This window comes from Mya arenaria, chromosome 7, assembly GCF_026914265.1.
Source record: "Mya arenaria isolate MELC-2E11 chromosome 7, ASM2691426v1".
NCBI lineage: Eukaryota > Metazoa > Mollusca > Bivalvia > Myida > Myidae > Mya > Mya arenaria.
This window is the reverse complement of record NC_069128.1, coordinates 65,232,344-65,259,123: the sequence shown is the minus strand read 5'-3', so window position 1 is coordinate 65,259,123 and position 26,780 is coordinate 65,232,344. Positions and strand designations below refer to the sequence as shown.

General features: G+C 36.3%; 1 protein-coding gene, 4 non-coding genes and 1 pseudogene across 5 annotated transcripts in view; 3 read left to right on the top strand and 3 right to left on the bottom strand.

Annotated features, from left to right (window-relative positions):
* The first annotated feature begins 4,989 nt into the window (after positions 1–4,989).
* On the top strand, positions 4,990–16,001 carry LOC128241348 (E3 ubiquitin-protein ligase HECTD1-like; annotated as a pseudogene).
* On the bottom strand, positions 7,818–7,890 carry Trnas-uga (transfer RNA serine (anticodon UGA)). Its single transcript has one exon. It is a non-coding gene; the product is annotated as a tRNA-Ser (tRNA).
* Positions 8,090–8,162, bottom strand: Trnas-uga (transfer RNA serine (anticodon UGA)). Its single transcript has one exon. It is a non-coding gene; the product is annotated as a tRNA-Ser (tRNA).
* Positions 8,362–8,434, bottom strand: Trnas-uga (transfer RNA serine (anticodon UGA)). The gene has a single exon. It is a non-coding gene; the product is annotated as a tRNA-Ser (tRNA).
* On the top strand, positions 8,609–8,681 carry Trnas-uga (transfer RNA serine (anticodon UGA)). Its single transcript has one exon. It is a non-coding gene; the product is annotated as a tRNA-Ser (tRNA).
* Positions 16,002–19,476: 3,475 nt separating the features above from the next.
* The window catches only part of LOC128241347 (neurogenic locus notch homolog protein 4-like), a 33,107-nt gene continuing 25,803 nt past the window's right edge, over positions 19,477–26,780 (top strand). Inside the window, exons 1-5 of the mRNA XM_052958275.1 lie at positions 19,477–19,483; positions 19,908–20,090; positions 24,280–24,470; positions 24,945–25,262; positions 25,936–26,104. Coding sequence (XP_052814235.1) covers positions 19,477–19,483; positions 19,908–20,090; positions 24,280–24,470; positions 24,945–25,262; positions 25,936–26,104 — 868 coding nt within the window. The remainder of the gene's footprint in view (positions 19,484–19,907; positions 20,091–24,279; positions 24,471–24,944; positions 25,263–25,935; positions 26,105–26,780) is intronic.

Sequence of the window (26,780 nt, the reverse complement as noted above, 5' to 3'; positions counted from 1 at the left end):
GAAAGAGGTGGCGATTCTTTTGGATGTGAAATTTACCATGCCAGAGAGATATGTTTCACACCGGTGGCTATCATGCTATGATGTGGCAGTGAACACAAAACGTATGTCTGATGTCCACAAGGTGTTCTATTACTCATTCTTAAGAACTGAAGACCAGGCAATATACTCCCAAATCATAGATGAAGTGCTTCAGCGAATACGAGTTGGAGAAAATGCAACGAGGGAAATAAGAGCTATCCAGAAGGCCTTTGGAAAGAAGAAACTGACGACTGATGGCAAGAACAGGAAAGGACGCATCATTGAATGCCTTTTTGAAAAATCTGTGAAGTCAGAGTTAACATTGAATTTCTACATTTCAGTCCTACCAATGCTGAAATGTTATGTAACCATGTTTGAAACAAAGGAGCCCCTTATTCATACACTTATGGAAAAACAGGAAAACCTGATGGCCAAGTTTATGGCCTGTATCGTTAGACCAGAAGTTGTGATTGAAAAGTCAGGCAGTAAGTTGTGCAAGGTAGATTTGGGAGATGAAAGTGATGTTTTTCTTAGAGAGAAGGACATGTTCATCGGAGCTGCCAACAAGAAACTTATCTCTTCACTCTCAGGCAAAGACCCAGTTGTGCAGGATTTCAGAAAGCGTGCTGCCACTGCATATATCACTTGTGCCAGGTATCTGCAGCACAAACTTCCTCTGAAAAACCAAGTACTTCGTGCTGCTTCAGGTATTAGTCCAGATCGCAGAGCTGACTCTTACACATCTCAGCTGTTGAACAGGTTGCCTGACCTTGTGAAAACCATCAATGAGGATGAAGAGGATGATGAGAAGTATACTGTGGAGGTGAAGGACTTTCAGATAGACATGAACTTGCCACCATACATACCGGGTACACGTATTGACAGTTGGTGGTCTGCTGTAAGCAAAACTGGAAAATACCCAACATTGTGCAATATGGTATTTGCTCTACTGAGTTGTTTCCATGGACCACAGGTTGAAAGTAGCTTCAACATCATGGGAGACATTCTTAACACAAGAACAGGAAGAATGAACATAGAAACATACAGCGCAATACAATCTGTCAAATATGGACTTGCCAGGGAAAAAGTTGATGCTGTGCGACAATTTGCAAGACCTGATCCTGTCAGGGACCCAGTTGACAAAGTAATGTGCATGAATTTGAGAAGTGCTGCAGGAAAATATAAGAAGGAAATGGAAATAAATAGATCTGTGGAAGAGGAAAAAAGAAAATCACTCAAACTGAAGAAAACTAAGAGGGCAAACAAAGAAAAACAATCTGAAATTGCCAGGAAAGAATTAGAAGAGCATGGTGTTAGAATGGTGAATAAGAGAAAAAAGGAGATGCTAGAAAATTTGGCTGCCAAGAGAAAACATATTGCATAAAGAACTAAAATGCCAATATGAGTGTCACTTTAAGATTATATATATATATAGAATTAAAGTAGAAGTGAACAAACAAAAAAATATTCTGTTGTCCCAGTTCAAGTAGTAAATTGCTATGCATTGAATGATTTATTTTACTTTTGTTTTGACCACATGGTCAGAAATTTTGATAGGATATGATGTGTATACATGTATAGTTATTAGTTGATTGCTTTATTGTGTTTCATGATATTATTAGCTGTTTTGTATCTGTCATGGACTTTTTACATGCCTATTGTGTTGTGACAGAGAAATGCAAAACTGTATTATTAATTTGCTATGCCATATGTGGAATCTTAGATCTCATTTCTTGTCTAGTCACAGTGCTTCCATAAGAATTTGAAACTGGATGTACATGTTGTATGAAATTCCTGTCCATCAATTTTGGAAGTTTTTCACTGCAATGTGAAAGTTTCAAAAGTACAAAATCTATTTGCATATTTTTCTACTAGTAAGTTAAAAACTAAATAATTTGCAACTTTGACTTGCCAAATTCACTGACTTACATTATAATAATTGATTTCACTTAAAGTCTGATTGAACTTGTGGACATAAAAGTAATTTTGACACCAGGTATTGATATTTTGAACTTCCAAGCTTTCAATATTATGGAAATTTTGGTACTTTCAAGGAATCAATTTTGGGCGTTTTAACCCATTTGTTAGGAGAAATTTACTTCCAAACTCTGATTAATGGAAGCCCTGTTCAGTTTATTTTTAACTTTTCAGTATTAAAATAAAATGTTCATATTTTTCCTTTAGATCTGTTTTGTTTTTACATGTCCCTCCCTGTAGCAATGGATATTGGTCATTTTGTTACTGTATTGGATGGGTGTATACTCAAATACCAGACAGTAAAGCATAAAGGGTACAAACATGCCTATGCATCAGGCATGAAATCACTTTGATGTAAATGATATGTTTGGTGCAATAGTCAGTTCGCATCAGAAAATATTTTTTTATTACCTTCTTGAAATGACATTTAAGGCCTACACAGTAGCAAATGTTATCCCTTATAACTGGAAGCTGAGTGTAATCAGTAACCTTGTTCCTTCTCCAACAAAAGTAATAACAGTGTAAACCTGACTAATTAGTTGAAGGATTAATCTGGATTATTGATTTTCAGTAATATAACCTTTCATTTTAAGGCAGTCTCAGAGTACTGAAATCCCTTAAAACCCAAGAGCTTCCCCCAGACCCCCTACCAGGGCTTTGCCCTGGACCCACAAGCTGCCCCCTTGACCCCCGGCGAAATTTTTCCTCTTTTTTGTAAATCAGCCATTCTCATGCCTGTTAGTAGTTAAATAATAACTTTATTTGTTCATAATTGTAGTGTTTAATAACCGAAAGTTATACGTACTGTGAATGTTGATCAACTTTTTTTGTTTCATATATATAAATATACTGTACCGTGCTTCTTTGTTGTGAATTATTTTTTTAATTTTGTCCATCTTTGTTTCAATTCAGGTTGCATTAAATGAATTATAAAAATATGTTGTTTATATAATATTTTGTGTTATGTTTGATAAATAAAAGTGTAATAAAAATTAATTTTCATCAAATTTGAAATATTTTTCGGTTTATTTATGAATATCATGCGGAAATAATTTAGATAACAAAATAAAATTTATATGACTGGATTGGAAATTTAATTCTCTATAAACTTTACATTGATGACTTATTGATTAAACCAAAAGAAATACTAAGAAAATAGGTTTGTAATACAAGAGGGTTAAAATTCCAATAATATCAATAATCTCCTATGAAGTAGGGGTACTGATATGAACTGATAAGCCATACACTGGCAGCCTGAAATGGCTTAGGTTTACATGAAGTAAAGGGTTAACAATGCGAGATTATCCGGAAGTTGGTCAACAGTGACAAGATTTATAAACAATCACACAACAATTTTTTAACCAACAAGGTCAATTATTTCATCTTGAGATTACCATCTTACAGGATTTTTCGTAGCCCAGGTCAATTTTTCACCGACACAGGCAACTGGGCTAGCGTAAATGCAGCACACTGTTTGGCGCCAACTTTTTCCTTCTTTTTTGTTTGGTATCTGAGCAAGAATTTTCTGTCCAGCACATTTTCTTTACATCACTTATGGCTTGGTGTCCAATGAGTTATTCAAGATGTTTTTTTTGCATATCTTATGTTCTATTAATGAAATATGGCACGTAAGCTTCCAAGATAATGAAAGGACAATATAAAAACACCAGATGGAAAGTAAAAACAGGCATTTAGAAATTTCACTTTGTTTGTGATGTAATGAGGACAATATGACAAAAAGATGGCACTATCTGCTCTTATGTGTTGTCCATCATGTTAAGTTTTTCTGTATATTATCTAAACATTGCTGGCACTTAAACGTTCAAACTCAACTTTAATATGATTATCATTGACATGATAGATCCGTTCGGTGATGTAACTGGACTGAAAAGTCTACATTAAATAAGATGTTATTTGGATAAGAAAGGCATAAACATGAAAATACGTAACATGCCTGTTTATACCATTTCAATAAAAAACAAATTTTGAGAGATATAATAACAGTTATTCTGCTTAATTCTTTCAAAAACAACACCTTTAACTTTCCAAGAGATGTAACACTGGACACCAAAGGGTCATACACCATGACACTTGTGAAGCGAAATTACGTGTTCACATTTTGTCGGACTACAATTTACTTTAATGGCCATAAGAGCTTATGCGATGGTAATGTGTACGTTGTGTGTGCGTCCGTGCGTCTGTAAACAATTCATGTTAACACGATACAGCCTTCAGTTTTGATTGTATCTTGATGAAACATGTACAGTATCTACATGTCCATTACAGCTCGGTTGCATGCCTAGATTATGGGCCTTGATATTATGGGCCTTGATAGTATAAAAATCCTGAAAACAATTGCTCGTTATTACACGGTACAGCTTTCAGTTTTGATTGTATCTCGATGAAACTTGTACAGTATCTACATATCCATAAGAGCTCGGTTCCTTTCGAAAACCAGCCAGATCCGCCTATGCATGCCTAGATTATGGGCCTTGATAGTTTAAAAAAATCGGTGTGTCAGTACACAATTGCTCGTTAACACGATACAGCCTACAGTTTTGATTCTATCTCGTTAAAACTTGTACAGTATCTACATATCTATAAGAGCTTGGTTCCTTTCGAAAGCCAGCCTGGTGAGATCCGCCTATGCATGCCTAGATTATGGGCCTTGATTGTATAAAAAAATCGGTGTGTCTGTAAACAATTGCTCTTTAACACGATACAGCCTACAGTTTTGATTCTATCTCGTTAAAACTTGTACAGTATCTACATATCTATAAGAGATTGGTTCCTTTCGAAAACCAGCCAGATCAGCCCATGCATGCCTAGATTATGGGCCTTGATAGTATAAAAATCATGTCAACAATTGCTCGTTAACACGGTACAGCCTTCAGTTTTGATTGTATCTCGATGAAACTTGTACAGTATCTACATATCCATAAGAGCTCGGTTCCTTTCGAAAGCCAGCCAGATCAGCCTATGCGTGCCTAGATAATGGGCCTTGAAAGTAACAAAAATCAGTATGTCAGTAAAGAAGTGCTTGTTAACATGATACAGTCTTTTGTTTTCATTGTATCTTGATGAAACTTGTACAGTATTTGGATATCCATTAGAGCTGGGTTCCTTTGGAAAACCAGCTAGATCCGCCCATGCATGCCTAGAGTATGGGCCTTGAAATGATTCGATCATGGGCCTTAATAGTATAAAAAAAATGCTAATGTGTAATGAATGCTTGCCAACATGATACAGTCTTCAGTTTTGAGTATTCAGATACCCATAAGAGGTTGGTTCTTTTCGAAAACAGTGATGTAAACCACACAAACCCAGCCAGTAGAGCATAGGCCCTTTTGGGCCTCTTGTTTTAACCATGTGATCACATTGTAAAGTCTTGCCACTCTAAACCTACTATAATATCAGTTTGTCTTTAATTAATAGCGTCCATCCCACTGGGACCTGCCCCCGCTGGTGGTAGAAGAGAGGACCGGCCAGTATCGCCTCTATGGCAATCCTCGACAAGACGGGCCGGTCTTCACCCTGGAGCAGTGCCTAAACATGCTCCAGGCCTACCACCGGCGGCGTGGTTGAGGACCCCGGCAAAGTTCCAAGCTGCTCCCAGCCGACAAGCAGGTAAGCATGCATGTATGACCTAAGATATCAACTGATGGCCAATAGAACATAAACATCTGATCTCATACAGTAGCTTTTAGATTTCCATATATAATTATTTCTATGAAAATGACCATGTCATCTGTATAAGAATGTTCATGACCCGTGTCCCTTTCTCTTAAGGTCAAGGTCACACTAAGGTATTTATTCAAAATTGAATGCTGCATATAAGGACATAGAGTGCATCTTGTCATGTCCGGGCTGTTACTTTCTCTTGTATGGTCAGATTTTAAAATAACTTGCCACAATTGTGTTGGACAGACAATGTGTCTCGTGCCAGACCCATGTTTCTACCTCTAAGGTCAAGGTCACACTTGGGTGTTTATTCCCAATTGAATGCTGCATATAAGGACATAAAGTAAAGGTTGTCATGTCCGGGCTGTAACTTTCTCTTGTTCATCTTTAGATGAAAGATTGTCAAATATGGGAGCATTGTTTGGGATAGGAGTTTCCAGCAATTTTTGTTTGTTTGTTTGACCGTTGTTTAAGAGAAAAAAATGCTCTGGGGCGGTATTCAAAAAGCATCTTAGAAAAAAATTTCAACTATGTGAAAAATTGCCATTTTTCTAATTTGAATTTTAAGAAAACAAACTATGTTTGTACAAAAAAAATATGAAAATAAGCAAGAAAATGGCCTAAACAATATATGCATATGAATAAATCTGATGAAAAGTAGCGGGTATTTAAAATAATCGTTGTCAAAAGTTACAAAATTCAAAAAGTTGAAAATATTAACTAAGATGCTTATTGAATACGGCCCCTGGTATTAAATGTTATAGCCATGGTGTTAATATGTTGTCGAGATTTGCAGAATCTTGCAAAATCTAACTTTGGTCATAAGTAAAACATTGTTCACATAATCTTTTAACTTAATCTTTGCAATAGAGTGATGCATGGGAAAAGAAAGGCACATAATATTTTATTTCAATCTTTCCAATAGAGTGGTGCATGGGAAAATCAAGGCACATAATCTTTATTTGAACCGTCCAATAGTGTTGCATTGAAAAAACACAGCAAGTAATCTTTCATTTTAAACATTTTAATAAAGTGATGCATGGAAAAAACAAGGCCCATTAATCTTAAAAGTTTTGAATTTCATTTTATGGGTGACTGGGAAAAATGGACAAAATTTTATTTGAAAATCTTGAGGCCATTTTTTTTGTCTGCCTGTTCTCATGGTTAATTAAGACAACAATTGTTTCCTATCTACAGTAAAATTTCATAAAATATTTCATTATTAAAATGATTAATAATGTCAAAATTTAAATGACAAATGTACTATGTGTTGGTGTTTACCGTAATTCCTCGATTATAAGGCAATTCACTTATAAGACGACCCCCTAACTTTGCCCATGAAATCAGGTGTTTTTGTCTCGACTCTAAGACGGGGTCGATTTTTAAAGCAAATCAAGCACTTAAATTCTCCAAGTCTGTGAAAATGTTCAAGCTAAACATACAAATATCAACTAAATTTGTTCATTTGCTTAGGAGTATTGATTTTTATTTTCCGATCGTATGGTATGTTTTAACCAGCCTAGACACAATCTTTGGATTTAAATGGGTTTATAAGGTATTTGATTGACCTATTTAAATACAAACCACTGCAGTGCACCTTTGATCTTTACATAGCTGTGCTGTGACATCACAAATTGTACTGTTTGATCTGCAGCCGACAAACACAACACATTCCATTACATGTGTTAATAAGTTTAATTTTCGCAGGTGTTTGTCTGGATTGCAGTTGATGGGACTTAAATTTTAAGAAATAAATAAGCAATGATGATTGCGGATAAATTGATGCAATGTGTATTGAAATCTGCCAGTTACATGTATCTGCATGATATACGCAAGACCTAATCGTAAGGAAGAAGTAAGTTTTATTAACGACATAGAAAGTTATTTAATATTTTTTGTTCAAAATATTTTAATTTTAAAGGTACCAAAATATGTCCCCTGTGATAAACAATGTGTTTGGACCGATAACTATCGTTATATTGAGTGTTCATCGTAGCAAAACAAAGCAGATGGTCGTCTTAATCCGATGGGTGTGATCGTGTCACTTTTATTGGGGTGTCAGCAACAGACAATAAATCAATCAGTCGAATACCTTATGTTGAATATTCCTGATTCTGATGTCACAGGGTGAGAAAAGTGTGCAGCCAGACCGGGGCTCGAACCCGGGACCCCTCGCTATCAGGGCGAGTGCTCTACCGACTGAGCTACCGGACCGCTTACACACCTCCTCACCACATGTGTAGGTATCGGTACCGTGACATACTTCCCCGCAAACTGGAAATTCGTCCTCGAATTTGAGGAACACCAGTGCTAAGGAATGCACATAATTAACACTGAGAGCGCATTATGCTGCCAAACAGTGCTGCCACGGTCCCTCGTTGGGCGCCAAATGTCACAGGGTGAGAAAAGTGTGCAGCCAGACCGGGGCTCGAACCCGGGACCCCTCGCTATCAGGGCGAGTGCTCTACCGACTGAGCTACCGGACCGCTTACACACCTCCTCACCACATGTGTAGGTATCGGTACCGTGACATACTTCCCCGCAAACTGGAAATTCGTCCTCGAATTTGAGGAACACCAGTGCTAAGGAATGCACATAATTAACACTGAGAGCGCATTATGCTGCCAAACAGTGCTGCCACGGTCCCTCGTTGGGCGCCAAATGTCACAGGGTGAGAAAAGTGTGCAGCCAGACCGGGGCTCGAACCCGGGACCCCTCGCTATCAGGGCGAGTGCTCTACCGACTGAGCTACCGGACCGCTTACACACCTCACCACATGTGTAGGTATCGGTACCGTGACATACTGACCAACGTGTTAATTATGTGCATTCCTTAGCACTGGTGTTCCTCAAATTCGAGGACGAATTTCCAGTTTGCGGGGAAGTATGTCACGGTACCGATACCTACACATGTGGTGAGGAGGTGTGTAAGCGGTCCGGTAGCTCAGTCGGTAGAGCACTCGCCCTGATAGCGAGGGGTCCCGGGTTCGAGCCCCGGTCTGGCTGCACACTTTTCTCACCCTGTGACATTTGACTTGTGATGTTTGACATGGAGTCTCGGACAAGCAAAGACCTAGCATAGCAGTGTATCAAGGTAAGTTGTCCATTTCAAGAATTTTTAAACTACCAAGAAGAAACAACATGGTTTTAACTCTTTCCCTGATATTATATTAAGTAACCCTTGATGTGATTTGTCCGCAGATTTACGGATATTTGCAGATCAGATGGCTCCAGAAATAATCCATTTCCGCATCTGCACATCATGCTATAAAAATTGACTCTTCAGTTTGCACCAAATTTCACCCAAAAGAATGAGGAGTTGTCCCCTTGTTGAAATAGTTTGAAACTTTCAGCCTTTCAGCTGTAAGGTCATTACTTTCATGACTTCCACTTTAACAACTAGCATATTGAAATGTAATCTTTAATGCTCCAAGGTGCTTTTTAAAAACTTTGACCTTTGAAACTGCCACCAAGGGGGCCTGGGGCTGTCTTGAACCTTGGGTGTTTCCCCTCTCCCCAACCCCCTGAAAACTCAGTGAAAAGCTAAGGGAAATTTTCTTTGAGTCATTTCACTCCTGAAACATTTCATTTTGTATACAACATTACAAGACAGTCAAATAACTTTATCTGCAGGTGCTAAAACTAGAATGCACACGAGAATTCGGGGCAGTGTTTGAATCAGGTGGGCTGAGCTGTGTCTTGCAATTCATTTGCGAACATGGCTGCCAGGTTCATAAAGACACACTCCACTCATGCATGTCCGTTGTCACCCAGCTATGTGGCAAGATGGAACCTAAGGATAGCTCCCAGCAAGAGTGTGTAAGCTCTCTCTTCGCCCTGCTCCATCATGAGGACCATTTTGTGAGTGACGGATCCCTGCGGTGTTTTGCTTCCCTTGCTGACAGATTCACTCGCAAAGAGGACCCAGCGCAGCTAGCTGCTTACGGCCTTATTAATGTTCTCCTTCAAAGGCTGTGAACCAGGTAACAAATAAATAGATTCTCTTTTGTATATAAGTATTTTCAGTGTAATTACCTTTCAGGTTTATCCATTGATTGAATTGATATTATAACAAATTATGTGCTTTTGGACACTGTTTAATAAACGATATACTTCATTCAGTTATTAGGAAGTGTTAACGTGTCATTAGGGAAAACTCTGCAATTTATTTATGCAATAACTCACTTTTGATCTTGTCACAAATGTAAGAAACATTGTTACATATATATTGCATCTTACTGAGCAATAAATTTTGAGAATGTATGTCCATGCAAGGTCGGAATACATCCATATCAAGCACGCCAGGGAAAGTGACAATTACTCCAGAAGTGAAGTCAAGTCACAGTGTCTCCACCGTTATCAGCCTGCTGTCCACACTGTGTAGAGGTTCACCTTCAAACACCCACGATCTACTGCGGTGTGACCTCCCACATGCTATAGAGTGCGGCCTGAAAGGTGACGAAAGTTTGGTTTATAGTTGATTTGTCTTTATTAATTTACTGTCATGGTAAAGCAGACACATTGTAAATGAATTGATGTTATCAATATTCCTCATCGTTGTGTTTCCTCAGGGATTGATAAACATCATGGTATTTTTAGCTCACCTGAGCATGTAGTTTTCTAGCTGAACTTTTCCCTTTGCTCACCATCTGTCATCTGTCTAAAATCTCTTCAAATGACATCTCCTCCTTAACTGACTGGTAAATTTAGATAAAACTTTACTGGGATGTCCCTGGGATGGTTGCCTTTCAAAATTGTTCAAAGAAATGAATTCCATCCAAAAACCTGGATGCCATGACAACCGAAAGGAAAAACTTAATTATTTTTTTTTACAAAACCCATGAGGCTTAGAGCATAGAAGTTTTGTGTGTTTCATTTTCTTCTAGTCCTTTACTATGTTTGTTCGACTTATGCCCTTGTGGTCACAACTGGCCCAGCCCCAGGGGTCACAAGTTTCTTACATACCGATACATGTACTGATATAGGGAAATCTTTTAAAAAACTCTTGTCTTAAACTGCTAGGCCAAGACATGTGATATTTTGTATGTAGCATCAAACAGTATTCCTCCATCAATTTTGTTAAAATTGTGACTCCTTTAACATTACTGTCCCCACCCAGTGATCAAACCACATGGCCCAGATATTTGTTGAAGCTACAGCCATAAAATTTGGACCATGTGTACAGTTTTGCAAACAAGTATCAATGTTGTCCTAAGATGGCATTGACTGTGACCTTTTGACCTACTTTCTTAATTTTTGAAGCTACAGCAATTAAATTTGGACCATGTGTCCAGTTTTGAAGATACGGCCAAAAAAAATAAAATTGTTTGTTTAGGGTAACCTTTCCAAAATTTCTAGGTAGGGTAGGTAGGGATTTTTTTTTTTTTTTTTTTTTTTTTCAAAATCTGTCGTAAGTTCAGAGTGTATTCTTGCACATGGCAGTCTTTCCTACATTACTGTCATTGCCTGACTTTGTTTTATCATATAAACAATAATTCTGATTAAAATCTGCATTTATCCGCCCTTCGTAACTCTATTCGCTAATGAATATTTTTTTTGCTCAGAAACGGAACAAAAATAGTTAGGGTCGGCGCATTTTTATAGGTAGGGTCGGGTTACCCGAAACGGACATTTTTTTTTTTTAGGCCTAACTAGGATGAACTCGAGTGTGATCTTTTGACCTACTTTTTTTGACGGTGTCCAGTTTTGAAAATAAATATAAAAGTTGTGCTTCAGGATGACCTACTTTCTTATTTTTGAAGCCCTTGCAATGAAATTGAGACCATGTTTTGCTTTGAAAACAAGTATCAATGTTGTACTCCGATGACCTTTACTGTGATATTGTAACATACTTTCTTATTTTGAAGCCTCAGCAATACAATTTGAACCATGTGAATAGTTTTGAAAATAAATGTCAATGTTTTGCTTGGATGACCTTGACCACTACAATATTTGACAATATTCAATCATACATTTAGTTAAATCCCAAGTTTCATATCATGCAACAATAAACTCATTAATTCTCCTAAAAGAACTTTCAATCCAGTGAGCAATTTTTTGCCATAATGGCCCTCTTGTTTTATTTGCAGGGTCCAACAGTATAAGTAGACAAAATATTGAATTAAAAGGAAGATTTTGTTTTAAAAACAACTTTATTTATTCTATCAAATTTTTGTAAAATTTCTCTGCAGACTGTACAAAAGACTTAATATTTGTAATATCATGTTCATTTATTACATAACTATTTTGTTTTCAAGTTTAGCGATTTGGCCTTTCTTTGAGATTGATTATAATACTACCGGTAATACTATCACAATGGAATGTTATACTTGCAAACTCATTTAGGTAAAAGCTGTCACCCTCCTATTTCAACTGATACCTTGGAAGTTATCAATTTTAAAAACAGTCTGGTTTCCTTATTTGTTTTTAGAATGAAACAAACATGAACATGCATAGTTTCAATGTTTTCTGACTGTAAGAAAATATACTTTTGAATGAAAAACAGATTTTCTTATTATTTCACAGAAATTAACTGCAACATAATATCTCTATGTGAGCAGGAGTGGTATCAGATACAGGTATTGATATCATATGTAGTAAATATTAGCTTCATCAGTATATCAGATATTTCTTTCAACACAAACTATTGGCACTTAACCAAAAGATATTCATTATTCTCAGTTGCCATATAAATGCATCCAAAAATAACACGAGGGCCAGGATTTGCCCTCATTGTTTAATTGGCACCTAGGGCCAAATGTTTTGGCAGATGTTTGGCATATAAGTGCACATATAAAGAAAAACTTCCAAAAATGATTGCAAGGAAATTCCTACTTTCAGTTTCAAATTTTAATGTTGGCTAGATTGCAGAGGCATTGTTCTGGAAGGCACAGAAAATATGACCGACATGGCTTCTTTGATTACAGGTTCCATTGTCATTCGATGTGCCGATTGTTTAGTTTTCTGTTAAAGGTCACAAAGTGATTAATGGCATTGTGTTAATTTTTAAACATGAAGTGCTCATATTTAAAATAAATGTAAACAATTACAGCTGAAACAATCCTCAATTATCTTGTTATAAATACAGCAGATCACAAACGTATCCATTAAACGTCTGGAGCAGTAAAGATTTAAAATTTAATACAGCAAATCACAAACGTATCTGTTAAACTTCTGGAGCAGTAAAGATTTGAAAGTTAACAACAATGATGTTAACTACATTGTGAACTTCAACAAGTTCCTTACAATTGGCTCATGGTCATTCATCTCATTCCTTATTGACTTTTCGGCGAAATACCTTTAATATTCATTACTGTTAAACCAATGGAGTGATTTAATAGTCACATAATTCTGGACGAATAAATGCAAATGGACTTTGATTCATTCAAAAAAAAAACAAAAAACATATTTATCGATTATCTGATTTAAACATATCAATTGACCATCGATCAGTAAATAATCAGTAAATGGTCCCTATAAATCATTGTTGAATTTTGATAACCATTTTTGCAGATGTTGCCTGGACACCATGCGACTCGTTGATCTCTTGCTGGTGCTGCTATTCAAGGGTTGAGGAGCGCTACCAAAGGCGGGGGACGACTTCCTGGGCTCCGTCGCATGGACAGTCTCGGGGAACGGTCACACAGACAGCTGATCGACTGTATATGCAGCAAGGATACTGACGCTCTCATTGATGCTGTGGATAGCGGGTTTGAAGTGAACTTCATGGACGATGTTGGACAAATGCTCCTCAACTGGGCATCAGCATTTGGAACTCAGGAAATGGTAAGATCAGTGGGGGGTTTCCGCCACCAGTTTGGGAATGGTGCCAGGGCCTTTCCGATAGGGCAAGATACATCTTTTTGACTACAGGTTTTTTTTAATTTATATACAATGGGCCGTTTAAAGGCTCTTTCCCCTCAGAAAATAAGCCTAGTTTTTCCCCTAAAAATGAAAATTCCCCTCCGATAAAATTCAATATTTCATTGCCGAATTGCGAAAAATCAGCTGTCGTTTTTTCGTCTGCCAGGGGAGGTAAGTCACGCTGAACTTAATCGATTAAACTTATAATTATACACAGTGGTCTCCCTTGATGGTTTACGACATACCGTATTCCGTTCTTTTTCAGTTTCGCGTGCTCGAGAAATGTCGCATAACTGGAAGTATTTCAACAAAAAAATCACAAAAAATATATTTGGAAAATTGATTCTTTCTTCACTGACGTTTGGGTCAGCAGTTACATCTTGTCAATCCACTAGCACACAAAATGTGACCCGAGACCTGATCTGTTGAGCCGAGTGGCCCTGAAATTTCGGAACCACGGAGCAAAAATGTCCAACTGTCTTGAAGTTTTGATTGTGAAAGCAAGTCTGAGGTACATGTAATCTCCCCAACGAATAAAAAAAACTAAAAGAAGTGCTGAGGGTAATTTAGTGGAGGAGTTTTAAGAACAGGAAAAAAGAGAGAGATGGACTTGTAATGTAACAATCAAATATAATAAGATGTATGATAGTAAAATAAAAATAAAAATGTTAAACATGCACATTTTCCCCCTTATTTACTAAAACGCCCCCAAATTTTCCCCTTCTCAAAGGCCCCAGGCCCCGTCCCCTTTTTCAGAAAAAAAACCCTGGACTATAACTGGAAGTTCAAATTTTGTCTTGAAGCAAACAAGAATGGTTTAATTAAACCTTTCCCGCATGATTGTGCCAAATTGCCCCTTTATCTATTTCGCATGATTGTTCCAAATTGCCCCTTTATCGATTACCGCATAATTATTCCAAAATGCCCCTCTATCGATTCCCGCATGATTGCCCTAAAATGTGCCATGCTTATTTACGGTCATTTATTAATATATTTGTTGCTTATTTTTTCGTAACAAATGCATTTTTGTGTAGTATAAACATCGATAAATATATTACTCACGAAAAAAGACGGTGTTTATATTCAAGATTTTCAGAAAATCGCGACTGAAAGAGACTGAGGTCAAACACGCCTTCACAGCGCATGTTTGACGTGTGCTTGCCTCATTTTTTAGCTCTACTGGCCAAAGGCCAGAAGAGCTTATGCGATGGTAATGTGTACGTAGTATGTGCGTCTGTGCGTCTGAAAACAATGTCTTGTTAAGGCGATACAGTCTTCAGTTTTGATTGTATCTCGATGAAACTTGTACAGTATTTAGATATCAATTAGAGCTTGGTTTCTTTCGAAAACCAGCCATATGCATGCCTTGATTATGGGCCTTGAAAGTTTTAAATTAAAGAAATGCTATTTTTAGTTCATTTATTTTTAGCCATGCAGGTCTGGCAGGAGCTAATTCTATTTTTAGCCAAGTTTACATGTACATGTAAATTCAAGTCTAGGACTAAGGGAGAGAATTGGCTTTTTGTACTGCAGTTGATTTTGTGAATTACTCTGCCTTGTTCTTGTTGAAAGCCCAAAGGCCATTTTCTTAGCTCTTAAGTGTCTGTAGTTTTGCACATTCATCTTAACAAAATTGGTTAGGAATGTTCAAGTTATGCACCTGGGGTCATTACTGGCCACGCCCAGGGTTCACAGGTTTGGTAAAATTAAATTGGGAAAGGTTTGAAAATCTTTTTGTGTGTTTTTGCATTCATCTCAGCACAATTGCTTGTGAATGATTGTTCAAATTGATCAATGTTGTCCTCGGATGCTCTTGACTTCGATTTTTTTTTAAAAATTTTAAAACTACAGAAATTTTTACCATGAGTACAGTTTTGAAAGCATTTTTTTTTTTTCAGATGACTTTTACTTGGCACATATTAAAATAGTTCATGCAACTAATCTGCTTACAATTCTTTCTGGGCTCAGATGTTGAACGTGCAACGTTTTCAGGTAACCCTAACACAAAATGTGAACTATATGTCTGTTGCCTTTTACCCATACATACATGCTCTGGATTAAAAATGACAACAAGAGCCATGCCAGTAGAGCATAGGCCCTTTTGGGCCTCTTGTTTCCCTCGACTATCTTAATTTATTGGAATGAGACTTTTGATCATATTTTGTTGTTCAAGATTCATTAATATTTTGAAACAATTGTGTACTGTATTTCAGCAAATTTCCATTGTTTTCAAGGTACATCCAAAAAGAATGTTTTATTTTTTATTTTTTCAATGCCAGTGAAACCATTCAGTTTTGAATAACCACAAGTTTTAATACTTTACATATCCACTATCCAGGCCTCTACTTTTTAATGCCAGTGACACGATTCAGTTTTGAATATCCACAAATTTTAATACTTTACATATTCATTATTCAGGCTACTACTGATCCAACGCCAGTGACACTGCAACCCCAGCTCTAGGGGTCATGGGTGGGCCATGTTACCCAGGATTTTATTGCCCCGAGGGTTCGGCCAAGAAGATTAAGTGTGACCCAGGAACCTACTGCCAAACTGCAACATTGTCTGCACCCACAGGAAACTGCTCTGCTGGTGTGTAAACATTTATAAATATGAGTATAGATTAGTATGATAGAAATGTTTAAAATTTTGTTGAAAATTATTTACACATACAAAGGTAATAAACATGTTTCAGAGCTACAGATAAGGATCATAGTGGGCGTAAATACACTTTAAAAATCGCCCATTACGACATAAAATCAAACAGCTGTTCGTACCGGTACGATTAAAATAAATTAATAGGACATAACGTTCTTTCGAGTACTTTTGTCCATTTTTACGCTAGCCGTTTTGCCGAAATGGTGAACCGGTTTGTTAAAATGGATTCACTTTCCTACGCAATGTTTGTTAGGGGACGTAACCGATGCACAGCGTTTTATTTAATCGATTATATTCTGTGTAAATCAAGTCTCCAGTAAACATGTCTGATCGAGGCAGTTTTCTTGTCTGGTATCCAGCATACTCTGCATAACAAGAGCCGATAATGAAATGGTAAGGGCAGGTAACCCAGGCTAGCCGTTTTCCAGCTAAAAAAGCTCCTTCTTCCAAGAAAAATATGCTATTAAACTTTGTTACCAGAGAAATTGAATCCACTTCATCTTTTTGTTAAAGCAATAATACATTATGTTATTCATGACACTGTTAATATTTGTGTTGCAAATTCAAGTAAAAAGAAGAAGCATGTTGGTGATAAGTTGCAGGAAAAAAATGAAAATGAATGGTTGTCGGAGTAACACTTGAAACATTTGACACCAAATGAGCCGTTCAGCTATAGCACGCAAAAAAGAAGAGACAAACCAAGAGACTTACAGAAGGTTATAAGCCAAGAAAGCAATTTAGTAAAGAGGTTTAAATTAATCAGGACTTGTGAATTTAACATTGAAATTTTGTGCAAGTTTCTTATATATGTGCTATAAAAGTTCTTAAATAAAATAAGTCATTCATATTTGTAATTTAATATACCAGTACACTTTACAAATCGCCATTATAGTTTAATGACCCAAGGGTGTATCATACACTTTAGTAGATTGCATAAGGGTGTAAAATACACTTTGAGTTAAAAAGTTATCTGTAGCTCTGATGTTTTCTCATGTTGTGGAACAACTTAAACCCTATGTGGGTTTGTTAAGCATTCTTTTTTTGGGGCTCCCAGCTGGCTCTGTCAAAAAGGTCGACATGATTTTACTCCTAGTGGCATTTATTGCAGGGCTATCAAGTTTGTTCCTCTCCAGGAGATTAGAATTTTATGTGACCAATATTCTCCTGTCCCATGCATTTGAAGTGTGATTGATTACAATGCTCATTATTGAGTTACTTGTTCACTAAGTAAAATACCAGACCTTGATATTCTTCTGTGTTTATATAATTGTTTTTTATCATTTTCTAACCATACGTGAATCTTTTCCAGGTTACTACTGTACACTAGAGGCCTCAAGCTTTATGCCAACTGACAACACCACAGGAAATATCTGTCCCATGGGCCACTCTTGTCCCGAGGGAAGCTCCACTCCCACCGTATGCGAGACTGGTTATTTCCTCAATGTGACTGGTTCAGATGACAACTCAGACTGTATAATCTGCACAGTAGGGAAATATTGCCCAGGAACAGGAAATCCTGAACCTGCGGGAACTTGTGACCCAGGCTACTATTGTCCGATTGGTCAGAATGATTCTGCTCCTGCTGATTACAAGTGAGTTCCATCATCCAATGCTCTTTTGTTGATATTTGTAAGATTTCACTTAAATTGTTAAAAAAAGTAAACATGTTATTAGTCTTAAAGCTGCACTCCCATTGACTTTTTTGATAACTTTTTTTATGTTTTGTCTTTGAATAAGCCAATTTTTGTGTAAATGTCAGAGAACTAGTGATCTAAGACTGCTGACTGAGAAACAGACCACAATTTTCATATTTTCATTCAAATACTCTGATCATCTACAAATCATGTGATATTGGTGACTATTTTAATTTTCGCTCTTATTTTCCAGCTGTCCCGCGGGACACTACTGCCCCGGAGACACTGATGACCCTATACAGTGCGAAAATGGCTACTACCAGACGCTGACCACCCAGACAACTTGTGATATCTGCCATGCGGGCTACTACTGTGACAACACTGCCAATATTGCGTTCGCAACGCCACATCTACATGTCTGGAGGGGTATTACTGTCCAGCCGGAACAAGGTTCCACAATGAATTCCCATGTCCTGAAGGAACATTCAACAATCTCACAGGTTGGTAGAAAATTGTGTCTTGTAAATGATTTTTGCTTTTAGCAGTAAAACTAGCAAAATGTTAAGCCAAGATCATGTTTTATGTTTGACAACTGTATGATATTTATACGTACAGCTATTATACCTTTGCATTGCCTGTGCAAATAAAGTATTATTAACTAAACTTATTTTTTTTAGCAATTGTATTGATGGCTTCAATTAGTTTTTAATTTGAAATCCCAAATCTAAAATGAACTTAAGTATCTGAAATAAATAAAGATTATTCTTTGATTTTTCATATGCTTTGCCCAGGGCTAAAATAAAATTCTTTCATTTTTCATATGCATTGACCAGGGCTGAATAAAAATAAACTATGCTTTTACCCAGGCCTTGAGCAGGAAAGCGACTGTACGCTTTGTCTTGGAGGATACGCCTGTCCCGTCACCGGAATGACACAGATGTTGGACATACACAAGTGTGCAGCTGGATACTTCTGTCAACAGGGGGCCAATACCACCACTCCAGACCAAGGTAGGTTGAAATACACCTCTTTCAGGGCTACATTTAAGGATTGATTTTTATTTTAAGTACAGTAGTGGTAATAATGATTCTGGGTGTAATAATTTTCGTGTTTATCAAGAAAATTATCAAGATTATTTAATTTGTGTTTTCAATATGCATGACTCGGGTCTATCTTGTGACTCTCCACTTACAGAGGTCACAGATGGCGACTGGCTCATACAAAATGAACGCAAATTTTATCTTAAAGAAATTCAAGTGTAAATATCTTGCCTTGAATAAGAAAGGCTATAAATTTTATGATGTGTTATACATGCTGATGTAAAAAATTTAAAATCTGTTTTGAAATATATGTATAACATTAAATTAAGAATTTTTAGTATACATGTTTTTTCTTGACAGGGTAAAAAGTTATAGGTTTTCTTCACAGACATATATGTATAAAATTTGTAATCAATAATTTCAGGATCTGATGCTAATATTTGCCCAGATGGGAAATATTGTCCACTTGGTACTACAGATCCAATATCATGTCCCATGGGAACGTACAGTAACAACACCGGTCTACATGATGCATCCCAGTGCCAGGACTGCCCTGCAGGACAATATTGTGACAACACAGGACTTATGCTCCCACTGGCCTTTGTGATGAAGGGTGAGCTGTTTGCTGTTAAACAACACAGAAATTTGACTCATTGTTTTGTCTGAAATGATATATTCAAGTCATTTATGTTCAACTTATGACAAAAACAACGATTTCAGAAGGAAACTGATCACAAATTAATATTATCCATCCATAAAGAAAGGATTGTCACTACAGACATGCCCAAAATCCGGAAAATCAAATTTGATCTATGTTTTATTTTACACAATAAAAGAAATCTAAAGATTTATCAATGTATTAATTGAAACCATGATGTCGTGATACTGTTAGATTGGATCCAAGATGTGTACAGAATACCTCTGTCATGGGGGAAGCTACTGCCCCGAAAGATCCAAAGCAACCTGTCCTGTGGGAACTGTCAGTAATACCCATCGAATGATCAATGTTTTAATCAAGTCTATGCCATGTTTTTCAGATTCTACTGTGAAAATTGGATCCAACAGGAGTACAGAATACCTATGTCCCGCGGGAAGCTACTGTCCCGCCGGATCCCCAGCCCCAACACCCTGTCCCGCAGTAACCTTGAGTAACATACAGGGCATGATCAATGTGACCTCGTGTACATTTTGTGATCCTGGGAAATACTGTAACGATACAGGTAGGTTGTAAGAGTTATGTCTATTGGATGGTCAAAAAAAGAAATATGTAAGGACATTTTAGTTTGATATGGTTGTTTTAAAGGCGCCCAATATAGGTTGATGCCAAAATCTTTAGTTTTTATACGCCCGAAGGGTCGTATTATGTTGTGGCCTCCATCGTCTGTCCGTCCGTCCGTTAGCAATTCCGTGTACGGGCCACAACTTGGTAACTAATAAAGCGATTTTCAAATAACTTTATACAAATCATCACTACATTAAAAGGATGTGTCGCGCGCAATTTCCAGGTCCATACCTCAATGACTAGAATCACCATGGGGTGCGTTAGCAAATCCGTGTCCAGGCCACAACTTGGTCACTAATAAAGTCATTTTCAAATAACTTTATGCAAAGCATCATTACATTAACCCTTTAGCACATAGACAAGTGGCCAGATTACACCTCCCAGTCAATAGCCATCTTACTGATAAGCAGTCCTTATCTGCATAGGTACTTTTCTGGATATTTGAAAATGAGAAAATGAATACAGCAGTATGACCTTAAAATCAATGTTACTCCAAATAATTGTGTCCAATTTTTTTTATGTGAATTCATTTTTTATAGATAATTAAATTATCTAATAAATGGTGTCAATGATGAAATATTAAATTATTTTATTTCAGCTGTGAATGTATTTTCAAGATGGATTTGTAACATTTCTTTGAAATGTCATAATTGCATTAAATCAAAGGGTAATAAAATGCTGGGATCGATCTAATTTTTATTACCCCTATCATAAAAAAGACCCATCTGGATTTAAAAGCCGACAATTTATGTTCTTGTGTATTAATACACAGAAATATATGTCAGGAATATCCGGTGTCATCCAGCTGAGAGATCCAGTCCAAGGTGTCTGTTTAACTTTATTACCCCCTCATAAAATTGTTTACAAAAAAAGAAAGCCGATAAATGATTTTCCGGTATGAATAAAAAGATCTAGATCAAACAAAACGCTTGCACATGACCTATTTTACAGCCAAAACTATGATGGACATTATATAAGCTTCACAGAAAATTTACCCATCATTTTCTCATTTACTAATTGTTTCTTTTGTTTGTAAACAAAATATTACCTTTAAGTAAATATAATCTCAATTGATTTTAATGGTAAACTGAACTGACGTAATATATTTAATATATTTAATGATTTACGCATCAATGAATTTGGGGGAAATTCCATACAGTACTTAGCTCGTGGTCTTATTACGTCACAATGGGATATCACACCTGCGATTGGGAGTATAAACACCTTCTCAATTTAGCAGACGATATTTTCAAGGGAAAATCAATACACAAAAGGTTAAACTTTAATTTTATAAACATCCGGGATATTGTTTACAAAAAGAAAGATGCAAAATTGAAATATTGAAATGACCCTATTGAAATATGCGGGCCATGCGTTTACATACAGTAATGGATACGGTCGGCCAAATGCGTATACATCTGGTAATGAGCTATGTCGGCCTATCTCGTATACATGCGCTAAAGGGTTAAAAGGATGTGTCGCGCGCAATTTTCAAGTCCATACCTCAAACACTAGAATCACCATGGGGGGGGGACGTTAGCAATTCCATGTCCAGGCCATAACTGGGTTACTACTGTAATATGTTGTACCCCCTTTATATTTTAACAATTGTCCGGATATCCGAATTTACTTACACTCTGTTGTCTTATCGCTGTTTTTCCATTTCTTTTATGAGTATTCCAGAAGTCTTGTAGTAAATGAACATGTTGATAATTACAATTTCAATTCAGATATAAATTCCATAAGTATACCTTGAATCGAAGCTGTATAACCCGTTTATAAATTTGAAGTACACACGACTGTCACAAATATGTCCGCCATTTTAACTGTTGGGTTACAGCACAGTAATATTTATTAGATATTTATTCATTGGAGTAAACTTTTCCTGTATGAATTGTAAAGTTAAATTGTTTCAAGCATAATTTTATTATTAATGTTTTATATAAATGTGCTCATGTTACAGATTACAATTACAATGCTGCGAGCGCACTATTTGATTCGATTGTTGCTATGACACTATTTCGCGGATGAATGATAATATTATTTTTGCAGCATTAAGATATTTGTTTCATTATAATTAGATTGTTTAATTAAGTGTTCGAATAGGATGCAATTTGTCATTCTCGATCGATTGATGTATCTATTATTATGAATGTCTTGCAAGACTTTTCATATTTACTTGTTTTATTGTACTCGAGCCTTGGCACCTTCTTCTCACCTGCAAATGTGAACTGCAGCCCTGCAGACCAATCAAAAGCCTTGCAGCATTGCTGCAGCATCTTGCGGGTATATAAGAAGTGTCAAGTTCGAGCTTGGGACGGTTGACATTTCTGAAACTTGAACTATTTTCAACATCTTGAAAACAAACATGCGAGGTATATTCTTTTGACACGTATTATAATTAAATCAACGCGCACATTTATTAAGTAAATGAACCTCGCATATTATTATATAAGAATAAATAATCATTATAATTACATTGAACTTAACTTTATTAAACTATTGATCAACTCATCAACTGTCCACTGAACATGTCCGCAATTGTAATTATTGACTTAGCTTTGTGGAGTTGAGATTAACTTGAATAAATAACGTTTAATTGAGAAACGGACTTGCGTTTTCGAATATTCATCACTGATCATTATTAAACTACATATACCTTGGCTTGCCATGCACTAGGCCTGGTGTAAGCAGTGATACACCACAGATATGCTTTGGCTCACCGGGTAAACTACTTGGTGTAAGCAGTGATCCACCACATATCATCGACAGTTAATAATCATTTAACTTTAAACGTATGAGACGGATGTTACACTACTAAAGCAATTTTCAAATAACTTTATACAAATCATCTCTACATTAAAAGGATATGTCAAGCATGCTTTCCAGGTCCGTACCTCAAAGGCTAATTTCACTGGGGGGCGTTAGCAATTCCGTGTCCAGGCCACAACTTTGTGTTACTACTAATAAAGGAATTTTTAGAAAACGTGTCCTAGCCACAACTTTGTAACCAATAAAGCAATTTTCAGATAACTTTATACAAATTATTGCTACATTAAAAGGATATATTGTGAGCACTTTCCAAGTCCTGCTACTTTTAAACTTGTATTTTCAGATTTTCTAAGGAAGTTTCAGATATTCTATTTTTTTTATAAAAATATTTCATTTCATAAAATCTGATTCCATATTAGTACATCCTTCATTGCACTACTTACCAGTATGTATGTTGTTTTACAATTATTCTATGTTGTAAAAAAATACTGTTGAACAAAGTTTTTATTAGCACTGCTAACTTAAGTATCATTAAAGTTTCAATATTGGAAGTTTAAGCCTTTGTTGTAAACACTTCACACCTAGTAAGCAGTATACTAGCATAATCTAAATGTTTATTAAAGACCTCAAGCCGAATCTTCTTCGGGCGTATATTGCTCCGTTTCGCGGTGCTCTTGTTATTTTAATGCAATATCATGTTAAACTTATTTGAATTTAATAGTTAAAGATGAAAATGAATTAAGCATTTGACTTATGTACAGATTGAGAAATATTAGAAATATTTTAGCGCTTTTTTACCCAGCAATTTGTGGTCACGTAGCCATTGAAAAAACAAACATTTAATATAAATATGAAAATTGATATTTTTAAAAAGGTTGATATTTTTTATTTGTAACAAAATCACTGCTTTTGTTTGTTTGTATAATCAAATTTAAATGAGTTAAACTGGAAAATGCATTAAAATTAAAAAAAATGTTTGCAATAACCTATTGTATATTGTGCACCTTTAAAGACTTACAAGCCAATGATGACACAATTGTTGATAAAGCAGAATCGTGTTTTAATGGTTAATATAAACTATGTAACATTTGTAACAGTTCAGTTTCATAACATGCGAGAGCAAAGTGTAACTACAGACAGTGTGACAATTATATCTCACCGAGTACACATATAAAGTGTTAAGCAAGGACTTTGTTTGGTCGCCATTTTGTTTTTCTTGTTGATGGGGTTACAAAATTACAAGAGGTTTATGGATTATACCCGTCCTCCACATGGGTTGCTCTGGACCAATTGAATAGCTTCAATAATGTTGGAATTGAGATACACATACACTGATTTTTTTTCCTCTTTTCCAGGCCTTACAAGCAATGTCAACGACTGTGACCCTGGTTTCTACTGTCAATGTGGGCAATCTGTACGTAACCCCGTTGCATACCCATGCCCCATCGGGCTCCATTGTCCTTGCTCCATGCTTCCCCGGATATTATACCAACAGGACTCGTGTCTGATTTGTTCACCCGGATTCTACTGTGTTCCGGAGGAAGTTGTTAGTGGTATGTTGATTATATTACATTTTTTGATTTAGTTAAATGCTTATTATAATGTATGTTGTTGAGCAAGATTAGGTATATTTCTTTATCACCTTCATTGGAAGACCCATTGTGGCTGAAATGTTGATTTTATTAATGATTTGTATCCATTCAAATTCTATGTCTGGTGTGTAATTTTTGAAAAAACAACAACAACTTATTGTGCTTGACCATTGATTTTATATTGTTATCAATTTAAGTGTAAATCAATGAACAATTATCAAAAATATTTACCTATTGTTTTTCTCCAATAACCCTAAATTTAGATTTACAAGTTCTGCTTTTTTTAGAAATTATCAGTCAAAAGTGAATCTAGTCAGCCCAAAATAAAAAGAAAACGGAAGTCCTTTCTAAGAAAAAATAGTTTTCATGTCAACTTGTCACTATATATAAGAAGACAAACATTGTTTAATTTATTGTTGTTTATTTAGGTGATTCATTGTCAGGTTACTCTCTCTGCCCGGAGAGTTTCTACTGCCGCGAGGGAACTGGTAGAAACTAGTCCTGGTGCCCTGAAGGCACCTTTTCCAATGTTCTTGGGCTTGACGACATCTGACTGCCAGCAATGCTTAGGCGGGAAACACTGTGATGTGACAAACCTGACTGCCCCCATGGCAGACTGTGATGCTGGGTACTTCTGCACTTTGGGTGTCGACACCTCCCAACCTGATGGCGTTTCGAATACAGGAACTGGTGGAATCTGTCCCCTGGAGGATTCACGTTGTCAGACACCAGAAAGTTGTTCGCAGGCACTTACCAAGTAAATACAATCAAATAAACATGTTTTCAACTCTTTTGTCCAATTCTTTCTTTGAAGTTCAATAATATAGTTCTAATAAAATGTAACTTCTTGGCGGTATTGCAAAAAAATGGTTATGTAATAGCATAAAACAGGCTACTTTTATGGTAGAATTGATCTACAATATCAAGAAAAATAATTGCCTATGGATATGTGATAATTTGTGGTTGTCATGGATAAGCGCGCAGTGATTCTGATTATATTAATAGTCAATCGGTCGTTAAAATAGTCCTAAGGAGTGTGAAGCATTATTTCTTGAATGGTGCGTGGAAACTGTTTTATGGTGACATTCGAAGAGAGAAATGATTAACTAGCATTCTAAATATTGCCACAAGACAAGGTTTTCATGATGTGTAACCATTAAAAATGAGTTCCATACGGGCATTTTTTCTTTGCCTGTGGGCAAGATAAGAATATCTAGCATGGTTAAATTATTCGATCTACTTATCTGAGGTGGGAGAACGACATTTCCTCGGACAGAATTCAATATGCCTCAATGATTCCACTCATTCTAATGTAAGGTGGTAATTGAATACCTGCCCCATTATTACACATTCACTTTTGAATCACTTATAATCATCCTAGACTTTCTTTTAAATGTTTACAATCCTTCAACATTCTAGGACCTAGAGAACCAGGCTGACTGCAAGACTTGTCCATCAGGCTACTATTGCCTGGCTGGCAGTACTAACTACACTGATACCCCGTGTCCGAACGGTCACTACTGCCTCAATGGAACCACAGCGGATAACCAGTATCCATGTCCTGCTGGAATATTCAACAACCTCCCTGGTATGTTGTGTAAATGTTTACAATTATACACCAATGTTATAAGTTTAAATCAGTTTTAGATTGTCAATTATAACCAAAATGGTAAAAGTTTGTTTGGTTAGAGACAATCTACCATACAAGATTAAGCTTGGCACCAAAGACTTTGCTGTGATATATGTTGATGAATAGATCAATCCAAAAATGATATGAGCCGCATCGCGCAATTTTGGGCCTTCGGACATAATTATTACAAATGAAATAATCATTAATAAAAAATGCCAAAAATAATGATTTTTTCTATGTAAATCAATTTCTTCCTGACTTCTTTCTTTTTAAGGTTTGTCATTGGTGCATCATTTTCTCGATAATTTATGACCATTGGTTTACTCATGTTTCCATAGCAACCATGGATATCGTCCTGACATATTTTGACTGGATTGATAGTCTGTGTTTAAAACAATAAAAAAAAAAAATTTAAATTATAAGCTAGTTGTAGTATTGATACAATAATTTTGCATGTCATTTGAATAATGCATTTTCGTTACAACGTCATTTGAATGACGTCGAATTTAGTATTCAAAATGCGCAATACATTATCTCACTTGTAAACACGTAACTTACGCAATTTAAGTGATATCATCATGAAAATTTCAGAATATCTTTCTGAAATTACAAGGCATTCAAATACCTTAAAATA